Genomic DNA, 14,103 nt, shown 5'->3' on the forward strand with positions numbered 1-14,103 from the left:
GAGATATGCAAAATTAGAGAATCCACCCCAAATGTTCATATGGACCATTTGTGTCTGACCTGTGGTAGAGCCTTCCAACCTCTTATTGGCCTGATCAACTATAATCAGACAGACTGTAATTTGATTCTAACATAGCAATGTCATTTTGATCCACTTAGAGAATGAAGAACAACAACCAGCTGTTTTGTACTTATATGTATATATGTTTCCCCTGTTAAAACATTTATTTGAGGGCAGAATTGGTTCTATTTTATCCTTATACCATTTCCCCACATGCACAATACAGTACCTGGTACATAGTAGGTACTTGATAAATGCTTGTTGATTGACTGATTCAGTTAGTGATTCATTTAAATGATTTTTAAATTTTTTAAAAATCATACAGTAGCTATATATATATTTGAAAAAAAATAAGTGTAAAGATATGTAAGAAATATCATTTATTCAGTCCTGGGAGATATATTTGCTGATTTATTTTAACACGTCATTTAATGAGATAGTGGCCTTTTTTTTTCCTCCTGGAGAGATGAGTTGAGTAGTCAGATAAATTTAGATCCCATGCCTGTCACTATTCCCCATGGCAAAGAAATGATTCTCTTACCCTTGACTCTCTGCCCTGGGGTTATCCAAAGGAGCTGGAGCCTATTTAGGGAGCTTGGCCAGGTAGCTTTCAGTCCACATCTGTTAGCCAGAATAGGTTTTAGAAAAGATGTGTGCCCCTAAGAAGTTTTGCTTCTAGGCCTGCTGGAACATCCAATTTTAAACAATTGCTTTCAGAACCACTGGGAGTGGTCTCACTGATCTACCACTCCTCTCACTTAACTCTTTTATCTCTGAATTATGCCAGAAAGTCAAACTTTGCTCTATTATGTCCTCAAATCCATTGCATAGAGAACAGCAACAAGAGGTCAAGCCCCTGATTCTCTTGGAAGAAAAAAAGGATTATTTTTTTAGGGGAGAGTGAAGTATGGTTCAGACTAGATGGCCTCTAACGTCCTTTTTGGTTATTTTGATTTTGTGATTCGGTTCTAATGCTTAATTTTTTAATACCCAGAAATGTCTCTCATAATGATCAATTGCTTATAAACTTATGGGCAAATTGCCTTAGGTTATGCTATATCACATATTTCCTACTTCTCATTTCTACCTCCTTCTATCCCCTGACCTCTCAAGGGCCACTTTGTGATGAGCAGACCTTTTGGAATTTTCCTTTAATCCCTTGAAAGAAAGTTAATCCCTTATTCAAAACTACATCAACATCATAGTCCTCATCACAGTCAGCCACATCATAGTCAGTAGCAGCATCAATGGCTGCCTGTATGTTCTGGGCTGCCTTGATCCCAGATTTGATTGCTGTGTCTATCCAGTTATTGGGCTGGCATGTGTGCTCACCAGCAAAGTGAATGTTACCTTCAGGTTGGAAGAGTGTTTCTGCATAGTCAACAAATTGGTAAGGGTTGAACTCTGAGAATCCACCCAAGGTGAATGGGTCTAGGGACCAGCGTTTCACCACAGATGTCTCACACAAATCCTGGAGCTCCTTTTTTGACCTCTGATGGATAGTTGCCAAGTCACCCAGCACCAAGTCCACCAACTTCTTATGTTTCATGCCCAGAAAAAAGGTACAGTCATCACCCAAAGTATAGGAGGCTAAAAGGACGCCTATATTGCCAGAGAAATTATGGCTGGGATAGTAGATGAATCTAGTGGGCAGGTCTGTGATGGTTGCCCCAGCTTTGATGCCATCTCGTTCCCAGAAGCGCTCTTTGCAGGCCAGGGCCACCTTGGTGGCACTGGTGTAATGAATAGAACAAAGGGCATCTTGCTTGGCCAAAGAGAGTGGTGGCTCAAACTGGATGAGGCGTGTGGCCTTGGCTGATGAAGAGATGATGGCAAAGTCACCTGTGATGGAGGACTGGTCTGAAGAACGTCTTCCCCTCTGGTATGTAATCTTGACCTGGGGCCCAACCATTTCTACCTTCTCCACTGTTGTCCTCAGTGAGACAGTGCCAGGTTTCAATGTGTGGTAGAGGGCATTGGGGAGCTGATCAAAGCCACCAGTGATTTCATCAAAGCTGTCCCCAGAGAAGAAAAGGAGAAGGTAAGAGGATACTCTAGCCCTCTAGAGAGACAATGTATGTGGCCATCTATGGGGTGGTCCTAGAGGTCGTTTGATATTCCCAAATATCACCCAATTTGCCTGTCATAGAGACTGAAATCCTATCATCATCAGTAAGATTCTTGGAGCGAAAAATTTTCCCAGTCAGGCTTGAATTAAAAAAAAAAAAAACAAATACCCCCAGAGAAAGGAAAATCTGTTTAACTAGTTAAAGTAGGTGTTCTTAACATAGGGTACATGCACCTCATATAAAAATATTTTGATAGCTGTATTTCAGTATAATTGATTTCCTTTGCTTTTGTGCATTTAAAACTAAAGGGGTCCATAGAACTCACTCAATTGTATGACTAGTAGAAAAGGTTATAGATCCTTGGATCAGCGACTTATCTCTGACAAGAGAGGAGATAGTCAGCTTGGGGCAGTGGCAAGAGAAGCAGGTGTGGGGGACCTGAAAGGATAATTCTGTCCATTTCCTAGCCCTAATTCTGGGATATTGAAGCAATGAGAAGAGTATTGACTCTGGAGTTAAAGACTTATGTTCAAATTCCAACTCTGCTGACTGCTATTAATGTGACCTTGGGAAGGTTACTTAACCTCTGGACCCAGTTTCTTCATGTATAAGATTAGGAGATTTGATTCTTGGCCTTTGAAGTCTCTTCAAGCTCTAAATCTTATGAACTTTTTAATTCTGATCTCAGAAGTCCCAAGGGGAAGCCAGTTTGGAAAAGCTCTATGAGAATTCTCACATTTATATTCCTCCTCTTTTCTTTTCCCATATTTAAAATGGGCCTGTGTCACCATTGGCCCAACCTCCTTCAAGAGCTTCTTAAATTTGTTCCATCCTCTAGCTAAATGTCTTTCTAGCTAAATGTCACAGTGGAGAGGGTGCTGAACCTAGAATCAGGGAGACTTGTCTTTATGAGTTCAAATTAGGCCTCAGACACTTCTAGGTTGTGTGACCCCAGGCAAGTCACTTAACCCTGTTTACTTCAGTTTCCTCATCTATAAAATTAGCTGGAGAAGGAAACAAGAAACCACTCCAGAATCTTTGCCAAAAAGATGGAGCTGTGAAGCGTTAGACACAACTGAACAACAACAACTACTACTACTTCTCTTTTCTCTCCTAGCCACTGTATCACTGACAAAAGTTTTGTGGGGTTTTTTGGTGACTAGACCTGGACATGTCATACTTCAGGCTTCCAGCTGTTAGTCTTTATCCTGATATTCAAGGCTGGCCACAGCCTGGCACCATTTTAATTGCCATGTCCCCTAGCAACATGCCCATCATTTTCTCATGCTTATTGCTTATGAAGATGGGAGAATGATTGTCCATCATGCATGAGGCCATCAGGACACTTTTGTGGCTAAAGATTCTCCTGGTATTTCCCAGACTTATCCAGATTAAATCTACTTTACAGATTATCTTTTCCCACTCCTCCTTTCCATTCATACTTGCTGCTCTAAACAGGACAACTCTCTGCTTCTAAATATACCCTCTGCTTTTCTACTACTTCATTCTTACTCCTACTATCTCCATTCCTGGAATATCCTCCCTCCCTTTCCTTTTCATGCCTATCCTTTGAATTAAAATGACATCCCCTCCATGAAGTTTCCCCATATTCTCTCTTCTATAATGATTTTAATGATTTTTTCCCCTGGACCTCCTATTATGCTTTGCTTAAACTTCTCTGATGCCCCTATGCACAATTTTCTATCATTATTATTGCTCCCTGAAGATCCCTTGGCTACTTGGAAAGAACTGTACTGAATGTGGGGAGAGAGAACACGCTTCTTTTTCTACCTCCTCCCCAAGGTTGTTGTGAGAACCAAATGCGATAATATTTGTAAAGAACTTAGCACAGTGTCTGGCACATAATAGGCATTTCACCACTGGGGAGCTCCTAACATAGTAGCAATAGTGACCTACCCCTCACCTCCCAACATGAACTTCATGTTCATGTTCTACTCACCCATCTGAATGAGAGTAAAAAATCTCACTCCTCAGGGATTGCAGGAATGATTTGTAGTAGCCTGCATCTTCATTCATGATATCCCCAATCATCCGGACAGCTCCCTTGCTCAGCTTCCCCTCCTTTAGCAGGTAGACCTGGGTGAAGAGCAGAGGGGGTAAAGGAGATGCAGGGGATGGTAGAAAGGAGGAACAACAAGGGAAGGGATATAGATATGGGGTTGAACCATGTGGAGAATTCCTTTTTTTTTTTTTTTACTTGTGTTATTATATATATATATATTTTTTTTTTTAAATTTAATAGCCTTTTATTTACAGGATATATGCATGGGTAACTTTACAGCATTAACAATTGCCAAACCTCTTGTTCCAATTTTTCATCTCTTACCCCCACCCCCTCCCCCAGATGGCAGGATGACCAGTAGATGTTAAATATATTAAAATATAAATTAGATACACAATAAGTATACATGACCAAACCGTTATTTTGCTGTACAAAAAGAATCAGACTCTGAAATATTGTACAATTAGCTTGTGAAGGAAATAAAAAATGCAGGTGGGCCTAAATATAGGGATTGGGAATTCAATGTAATGGTTTTTAGTCATCTCCCAGAGTTCTTTCTCTGGGTGTAGCTGGTTCAGTTCATTACTGCTCCATTGGAAATGATTTGATTGATCTCATTGCTGAAGATGGCCAGGTCCATCAGAACTGGTCATCATATAGTATTGTTGTTGAAGTATATAATGATCTCCTGGTCCTGCTCATTTCACTCAGCATCAGTTCATGTAAGTCTCTCCAGGCCTTTCTGAAATCATACTGTTGGTCATTTCTTATAGAAAAATAATATTCCATAATATTCATATACCACAATTTATTCAGCCATTCTCCAACTGATGGGCATCCATTCAGTTTTCAGTTTCTAGCCACTACAAAAAGGGCTGCCCATGTGGAGAATTCCTTATCCCCTCCCCCATTTCCCACAATTCATACCTTAGTGGAGAAGGAGTCATACGTAGACAACAGATGGCTACAGTTGGTAAGCCTCAGTTTTTCCACCACCTAAAGGGAAGGGGTGACATGAGTTAATAAAGGAGCAGCCAAGACACCTGAGGTTTATTGCTGCCATTGGCCCAAACTCCTTCCCTCTGTATTCTTCTTCCCAAAGCAGAAAGGACATGGCAGAGTTGTATCAGAAAGAAGAGGTACAATATGGAGAAATTGTTTGAGGGCCTGAATTAAGAATTGGAGCTTAGGGAGAGTAGAAGGGATGGAACAGGATTGGCCCAGTTTTTAACTATACACCAGGATAGAAATTCAGGGCATCATAATTTCAGGGCATATCTATTTGCCATATGACCTGAAATTTTAGCAAGAATCTGTTTCCTCGAGGGCCTTCTGGAAACACGTCTCTTGAGTCACTTATTTTCTGAGAGTGGATAATCACAGAAAAAGTCCGGGAGGTCTGAAGTGGGGTACTGATGAGACAAAGGACAGAAAAGCTTTCAAGAGCTCAGTTGTCCCTCTACCCTATTCTGGAATAAAGCCTGATAAGAAAACAAGAATGAGCAGAGGCTTCAGAGACACAAGTTAGGTGTGATTGGTTAGACTGGTTGCTTCCACAGAGAACTAGCATCTAATTGACAAGATGTGGGGGTTAGGAGGTGACTGAATGAGTAGTCTGTCATTCACCTTAGCTATTGCTTCTTTGTAGAGTGTAATGGGCATCTTGCCTGACTCATCAGGTTTCACAGAGTATCCCAGAATGTCGGGGTTGGCCAACACATCTGAAGTCCTATGCTGGCGGCCATTGACATAATATCAGGTATTATTACTGGACTGGATAAAGGTGTTCATTTTCAGACCAAGCTTCTCCACATAGAATCGGACCAGCCTGGGATACAGAAAGAAGAGAACCCCAACAAGAACACCAGGCTTGGTCACCTCATGGCTCAACCATGGTAGTGATTTCCCCAGAAAAGAACTCCAAAATTACCACTCCTTCCCCTCTCCAAAGAGCTCTGATCAATATGTTTTTCTTGAAGTCTAGCCTCTGCTTTCTCCTATTTTCGGGGGTCAATTTCACTTTGATTTTGGCCCCAGGGAAAGGTATAGTTGCTGACCTTTCTTGAATAACTGAAGCACCAGTGGTACAAGTGACACAGTTCTGGGGTTGGCCTTGGGGAAACCTGGGTTCAAATCATCTCCTCAGATAATCACCAGTGTGACTCTGGGCAGGTCACTTCCTCTGACTGTTATAGATTTCTCATTGGTATGAAATGGAGAGAATAACAGCATTACCTCCCAAGGTTGTTGTGAGGATCAAATGAGATAATACTGATAAAATGCTTAGCAAAGGTGCCTGGAACAAAATCAACTGCTATAGAAACATGTATTTTCTCCTTTAATTGATTGTTGGAAATTCTGAGACTATTTAGAGAATTGAGGTATCTTGGCTGGAAAGAAAATTCATTGTGGTTCAGAATAGTTCCTTTTTCTTCTAGATGTCTATTTTAAGGAATTCCACCATACACTCATAGCTTTTTGGAGGCAGAAAGGACTTTAGATATTACCTAATCCACCCCTTCATTGTATAGAGTGGGAAACTGAGGGCCCAGCAAAGGGAAAGGGGTAGATCAAGGGCACACAACAAGTATCAGAATTGGGAATTTGAATCCATGTCTCCTAACACTCCAGAACTCTTTTCCTCTCTCTGGGCTATATCATTAATTGGAATGATTCATGGGAGGGTGGAAGGGGGAAGATGAAAGGAGATGAAGGGAAGTAGAGTAGGAAGCTGTAATTTCTGTTGAATAATAGTTTAAGCAAAAACAGAAAATAGAATACTTGGTGTAAGTTATATTAGAGAATGGGATCAGAAATCACAAGACAATAACAATAATAACTAGCCATATAGTGCTTTAAGGGTTGCATAGCATTGCAAATATTTCTTTGGATCATAATTGAGAACGGAAAGGGATAGAAATTAGAGAGAATTAAGTGCAACTCCTTCATGTTACAGATGAAGGCAATTAAGAAGAACCAGATTTCCAACTCAGCTCATCTAATTATAAACAGAACAGCCCTCTCCATCATACTCTGCAGTTCAGAACTCTCCTTGGTCCTGAAAACTTGTAGATTGGATTTGTGCCCAGTATCTTAAACGAATTAATTCCCTCAGTAAACTTTAGCAAGTCACTTACCTTCTTGGAATTTCAGTATCCTCACCCATAAAATGAGGGAACAGAGAGTTGTGCTGCATTATCTCTAAGGTCCTCCCTTCCATCTCTGATGTCCAAGAATTTCAAGCATAATTCATAATTATATATCGTTTGATTGTTAACCAAGAATTTTTCTCACAACACTCCTATGAGATAGGTGGGATATTTAAATAGTTGAAAGAAAGAAGGAAACAAATCTTTATGAAATACCTACTATGTGCCACAATTGTACTAAATGTTTATAAATGTTATCTCATTTAATCCTTGCAACTACCTTGGGAGGTAGCTACTCCTATTATTCCCATTTTATAGTTTAGTAACCTGAGACAGAATGACTTGTCAAGGGTGACACAAGTAGTAAGTGTCTGAGACAGAGCTGAATGACTCTGTTTCTAGGTTCAAGATTGTGCTACTAGTGTGACACCTAGATGCCTAATGATCAGAATACCAAAACTTAGGGAGGCCAAGTAACTAGTTCAAAGTCACACAGTTAGTAAAGTGGCAAAGTTGGGACTAGGATGCAAATCTCCTAATTTTTTTTTCTCCAAACTACACCAAGCTACTGGAGAGGGTAAATTTTCCCTCCCTATTCTGGGATTACAACCCCAAGTATCCCTCTGCTGGTTCTTTCCCCAGCTTTCTATATCACCACCATATCTATGGCTATACTCTCTTCCTTTGTCTCTGACCCTTCTTATCCCTACTTCTTGTCTCTTCTTTCTGTTTTGTTCATCCTCCTTTCTCTAGAACTTTCAGGTTTTTCTCAGTCATTTACATGCCTTGCTCTGTTAAACTTACTTTCAAAACCAAATTTGGACCCCCTGGTATAGTTTGCTTTCTGAGCAGACCCTGGTGGCAACCCTATGTAAGCAGGGAGAGCTTTCATCTGGGATAAAGAACACCACAGTATTTTGTGCTGTGTCTGCTGTTATATTAGCTTTGGAATGTTGTATCTTGAGATCTCTGAACTCCTTCATCAAATATAGATCATAATCTCCGTTTTACCCATTTCCCAAGGGCTATTTAATAGGACTCTGGAATGTTCATTATTGGAGATAACTGCCCAAGTTATCTTTGTTATATTCAATCCCTGAATCCAATTTAGATTCTATATCCCAGGTCTTACCTCTGGTTGGCTGGTAACCTCATAGGACCCAGTTCAATGTACCAGTCATTCTCTGGGCTTCAGAATGTTGCAACTCTTCCCCCAATTTTGTGCTTGGCTTCCAAGATTGTCACCTAGATTCAGGAAGGGCACCTCATTAAGACAAGACTTAACCGACAGCATATCTTCTCATCCTTCCATTCTCCCTAGTTTGAGATGAAAGTATGTCATTCATGAATGAACAAAAATAGTATAGAGGGAGGACCTACTCTGTGTCCTATATATAGTCCCATTTGAAAGTACTTAAGAGTGGAGAGAGAAAGCCCAGAGAAGTCCTCATTCCCTTTATGTCAGCATGCATTAAACTAATGAATTACTTATTAAGTACCTACTACATTTGCTAGACGTTGGGGAAATAAATACAAAAAGTGTTATGTTCTCTGCCTCTAAGAAAGGTACATTTTATTTTATTTTTTCTTAGTTTGGATAATTTTAAGTTTAATGTATTAGCATTGTTCCCTTACCCTAGAAGTTACTTTTTATATATTTTGTCTTAATTTTCCTTTTTTTTTAAAAAAAGTAATTATTTGTTTTAAAGTAAATACAAAATGAGAAAAAAAACAAATAGAAGAAAAAAGACAGAAAAAGGAAAAACAAAATAGACATTATCATGTGCTCTATACAACATCAGAGAGGATTCGATATATATATATATGTAATAATAAATTTCCATTTTAAGAAGGTATATATAATAATAGAAGACATTATATTCATGTCCCATCTTTGCTTCCTTGTAAGTAATTCTTTTGTTCTTTGCTGTGCACTTTTTACTTTAATCTTTTTTCTCCCCCATTCCCACTTTCCCCAAGCAGGCCATAGTTAAGTACAGATTATATATACATATAATATGTATATGTGTGTATACATATATACATCTTAACTAAACTTGCTGTTACTTAACTTTCCCCTACTCATGGTTCCCTCCCTTATCTTCTCTCCCCCCCCACCACTTCCCTCTGCCTTTATCACATTCCCATTATTTTACACATTTTATCTCACTTCTATTTATCTAAATATCCTTTTATACCCCATCTTATCCTATACTACCCTTTCCTTTCTTTTTTATCCCTTTTCCATTAATTTATAATTTTGTCTCACTATAATAAATCTAAACACCCTTCTGTACCCCACTTTATTCTATTCCCTCTCTATTTCTTTATAGATTTTGGAAAATGCTATACTCTTCATGTTATATATTGTATTGTTCACTATATAACTCAACTCCAATGTGAGTAAGTTTTCAGAACCTCCAGCTCTCCTCCCAGCCTTTAATATCTCTGTATCAGTTTTTCCTCTGTACATCATTCACTTGGCATAATTGTTATTTTTATCTTTTTCTGGACAATTTTACTTTTTAGAGTCAGATCATATTCACCTCTGCTCCAATATTTCTTTTGAACTACCTAATTATTGATTATCTTATATGTACAGTTTACACTTCCACATATAAAACATACACGGTTTATTCTTGTTGAATTGCTTGAAATTAGCCTTTGATGTTAGCTCTGATATATTAAATTTTCTGTTGAATTCAGTTTTGGTTGAGACAAAATTTTGAAAATCTGTACATTTGTTGAATGTACATTTTTTTCATTCAATATTATGCTTAGTTTTGTTGGATATGACAGTTTTGGTCATAGGTTTAGTTATTTTGATTGTTAATATGTAGTATTCCAGGACCTGTGGTCTTTTATAGTAGCTGCATATACATTCTAAACAATTCTAATTATAGCTGCAGCAGAGTGTACATTTTACTAGAAAAATAGAGCATGAGATATGGTGCAGGAGAAAGCATTGTCCTGGCAATCAAGGGCATTGAGCTCAAGGCCTACTTCTGCACTGATTGAGGCAAATTATTTTCCCTTTGGGGAACTCTGTTCTTCATCTTGGAAGGCAGAAAGATCCTTGTCTTGAAAGATGAGATTTAAAATAAGTAACGACAAAAGAAAGACCTTAGCCTACTATGGTTGGCTAGCTGTAGAGTAGCGACCTAAAGGTGGTGGTGGGTTGGTTTGGGGCAAGCATTATGAATGGGGATTACCTGTGTTGGAAATTAGGGGAGAAATTATATTTAAAGCTCTTACTTATTCATGCTTTCTATTTACATTTTGATCCCTTCTCCCTGGACAAATCTTAACTAAGGACTACTGTTTCCAGGAAATCTTCCTTAATCACTAGAGTCAAGTCAATGCCCCTATGAACAGAAACTCAGAGTTGAAAGGGAGCTCAAAGATCATCCATTCTAACATTGTCTAGACCCTTATAGTCTAATACTTATTCATATGTGCTCAAGAATGTATTGTTTGCCAAGCATTTGCAGAATTTGAGAATATTTGAAGGAAGCAGGATAGAAAATTTACAAAAAAAGGAAGCAGGAGTCTTATCTGTCTCCTGAGACCATGAGTTCTCTGAAAATAGGAGAAAAGTCTGTTCCTTTGTTTTCTTCCTCAAATCTCTTGTTCCATGAAGAGGTTCTGAGTTTGTTTCTTGTTCTGTTTTCCTCAGACTGTTTTCTGTGAGAGCAGGACCTAGATCTCTATGATTTTGTTTCCTCTCAAATAGGTGAAGTTGTTGAATCTCAGAAGAGTTAAATATTTTCCCTAAATTCACACAGAGTTTTTTTAAACAACTGAAAACTATGAGCCTGTATTATTAGTATTTTTTTCTTTTATGGATCTTACCTCCAACCTACACTGTGTGTGGCGATGGGATGGGGAGGGGCAGAGAGCTAGATGTAGAGACTGAGAAACAGAAAGAAAAAGGAAAACACTCGAAGGCAAAAAGAAACAGAGCAAATCCAGACCGTGGTTTGGAGAGAAAATGGAAGAATATATCTAGGGTATGCCTTTACAGAGTAAGAGGAAGATCTCAGGCTATCCTCATGGAGCTTATAGTTTGGAGGGGGGAACAAGAGAAGGAAAAGTTTTTGTCCCAGCTCCACAGTTAGGATTCAGTTTTTTCTTTGGCTTCCATGTTACATTGTTAGAGCCCATCTTTTGAAGAAGCCAGGGACATGTCCTGGGGAAACTCCAAGTCTGGCTGAGAGTAGGTGGTTGATTAATGTTTGTGGATGGATTGATTGCCCCCTCACCTTGTGTCCAGCATCCTGAAGGGTTTTGGCTGCTATCAATCCGGACATCCCAGCTCCCACCATCAGGATATGCTTCTTAAAGGCAGAGGTTCCAAGTCCCTCCTGGGCAATTTTCAGAATAGCTTCATATTCAGGGTCATGAAAGCACTTGGCAAGAAGGTCAGAATAGCCATGGCAATTAGAAATGGCCAGGATGAAGGCCAAGGTCAGGACACCTGTGGACAAAATATTCATTTCCTGAAGATGGGAATATGCAGAAAGGTCAGGGCCAAGACATTCCCTTCCTCCAACTTAGCTTACCCTGGGCTTGGCTTCTCATTCTTTTCATTGAAGTCAAACTGAACTGGAAATATTTCTTGACTCTGAGCCAAGATTGAATTTGAACAGTCTCTAAACCTCAATTTCTCCATCTAGAGATATGGATAATCCAATCAACTCTCACCCGTGGCTCCAGGAAGCTGTAATATTCACAGTGACCACACCCTGGTAAACCATTTCAGCACTTGGGCTAAGCCTGGTTGAGGGTAATTGAGGGGTTTGAAACCCATCAGTAAGTTAGGGAGGTGTCTATCCCAAGAATGTAAAGAATTTCCCTGGTGAAATAGGCACACGAGAACAACTTGTTCCCATGGCTAGGAAGACAGCTGAAGCAGGCACTGTGTAGTGTTTAGAACTTGGTTAGACATCAAAGTTGCAATGGTAATCCATTGCTTCTTGAGTAGTCATCTTGACTCTGTCCGGTCACTGGACTGTGATAACTCTGGAAGAGAGAGTAAGGGCAATGACTTCATGCAGTTCTGCTTCATTTAAATGCAATTTATGTACAAATCAAGACATCACTGATTCTGTTTTATTATTTTTACCTATCTCAAAGTCCTTTGGAGAAAAACAGTGACAAAGAAGCAGGTATGGATACACTTGGAGTTGTAGTCACAACCTGTACACAGGTTGCCTTGGCCATAGGATCATATTCTCACTGGAAGCAGCAGTGAGATTTGGCAACCCCCTTGGTGTCTGAGCAGCCTTTTAAGAACTACACTGATTACCTCATCATGTAAGGAAAGGGCTAGAAAAAGTGCCCTAAAATTGTCTGTTTACCCAACCTTGGCCTGATGGGGTCAAAACACACATAAAAATGAACAGACCTCTTTCAAAGATGATTCTATTTATTATTGGCGTATTAAATGTGCATATATTTATAGAGAAAACAAAATCCATAGACCTGAAAGAAAACAGGTCTTGTTGCAAGAAAACTCAGAAGATATCACATCCAAATAGCAGCCCTAAATGTAAAATGGCTTTTTATTTTTTGAAGTTGAAGCTGGATATCTGTTTTCCTGGGATGGTCACAGTGAAAGGGGAGTGCCATCAAAATGGGATAAGTTTTGCAATCAAAACTAATCTCTTTGCATGCAATGTGTAGTATTTATTATACAGACTTTTTTACATGGAAATATATAATTTTATATTTTGAATCCTCTCATGTTCTACTGTGCACATGGCAATACTTTTATTTTTCTATTTAAGTTTCAAATAAATGAATTAATTTAAAAAACCAATCTGGGCAGCAAGCAAAGAAGAATGAACAACGGGTTCATGATAGTATGCCATGTCATCATCATAAGTGTATGCTCCCACCATGATGAACTCTGATGAGATCAAAGAAAAATTTTATGAAGATCTGGAAACCCTCATCATTGATGTGCTAAATGAAGGCTTATAATTCCAGCTGATTTTAATGCTAAAGAAAGCTGAGACTACCAGACATGGCAAGGAATACTTGGGATCAATGGAATCCAAATAGGAACAATAATAGTCACTTATTATTGAAGTCTTGTGCATCTCAAGACCTTGTCATCACCAATACATTTACCTATTTGCAATAAAACTTGTTGGATGTATCCTTACAACAAACATTGACATTTAAAAGATCATGTCATTGTAAGAAGAGACAGACAGGATGTGAGAATGATGACGGCAATGTGTGGCCCAAAGTGTTAGATTGATCATAGACTTATCCTCACCAAGATAAATCTTTTCATTCAACAAAAGCAAAGATCCTGAGGCAAAATGACTACTAGAAGACTTAATGTGAACAGATCAGACATCTTCTATGAATGGGAATAGTTTGTTATCAACTTGACAAGAAAGTTGAGCCAAAACAGTTGGCAAGTGGAGCAGAAAAGAAATGGACATTTGCTCATCTGGATCACAATACTCACAAATATCAAGATTGGTATGATGAAAACAAGAATTCCACAGAATTTACCAGCAGGATAGTCCATCTACATCTAAGAAGGTAGCATTTAATTCCATCAGAAGTAAAGTACAAGCAAACCTTAGAGAGATGCAGGATTCTTGGCTTAGTAAAGAGGCAGATGAAATTAAATTTCATACTGATAGGAATTCAAAATTTTTTTATGATGCCCTGAAGTCTATTTATGGGCCAAGGACCTATGGTAAATCTCAACTACACAGTGCTAATAGAGCTGCATTGATTACTAATTGTAGAAGGTCACAGATAATGGGGGAACTCTGAG

At 38.9% G+C, this 14,103-nt stretch overlaps 2 protein-coding genes across 2 annotated transcripts; both read right to left on the bottom strand.

Moving 5' to 3' along the window:
* Window positions 1–369: 369 nt before the first annotated feature.
* Window positions 370–5,416, bottom strand: LOC100918118 (L-amino-acid oxidase-like). Its single transcript, XM_031962359.1, has 3 exons — window positions 5,080–5,416; window positions 4,090–4,226; window positions 370–2,075 (listed from the first exon to the last, which is right to left on the bottom strand). Exons 2-3 carry the CDS (start codon window positions 4,179–4,181, stop codon window positions 1,169–1,171), a joined length of 999 nt encoding a protein of 332 aa, XP_031818219.1. The 5' UTR covers window positions 4,182–4,226; window positions 5,080–5,416; the 3' UTR covers window positions 370–1,168.
* Window positions 5,417–8,437: 3,021 nt separating this feature from the next.
* LOC116422799 (L-amino-acid oxidase-like) lies at window positions 8,438–12,307 on the bottom strand. The gene is made up of 2 exons (XM_031962360.1): window positions 11,564–12,307; window positions 8,438–8,546 (listed from the first exon to the last, which is right to left on the bottom strand). Exons 1-2 carry the CDS (start codon window positions 11,795–11,797, stop codon window positions 8,493–8,495), a joined length of 288 nt encoding a protein of 95 aa, XP_031818220.1. The 5' UTR covers window positions 11,798–12,307; the 3' UTR covers window positions 8,438–8,492.
* Window positions 12,308–14,103: the final 1,796 nt, after the last annotated feature.

Source organism: Sarcophilus harrisii, chromosome 3 (assembly GCF_902635505.1).
Source record: "Sarcophilus harrisii chromosome 3, mSarHar1.11, whole genome shotgun sequence".
Lineage (NCBI taxonomy): Eukaryota > Metazoa > Chordata > Mammalia > Dasyuromorphia > Dasyuridae > Sarcophilus > Sarcophilus harrisii.

Coding starts and splice junctions, on each gene's coding strand:
- LOC100918118 (XM_031962359.1), bottom strand. CDS start 4,181: ATGATTGGGGATATCATGAATGAAGATGCAGGCTACTACAAATCATTC. Junction 2,076..4,089: donor TTTTACTCTCATTCAGATGG/GTGAGTAGAACA, acceptor CTCTGGGGACAG/CTTTGATGAAATCACTGGTG.
- LOC116422799 (XM_031962360.1), bottom strand. CDS start 11,797: ATGAATATTTTGTCCACAGGTGTCCTGACCTTGGCCTTCATCCTGGCC. Junction 8,547..11,563: donor TTCAGGATGCTGGACACAAG/GTGAGGGGGCAA, acceptor TCCTGAATCTAG/GTGACAATCTTGGAAGCCAA.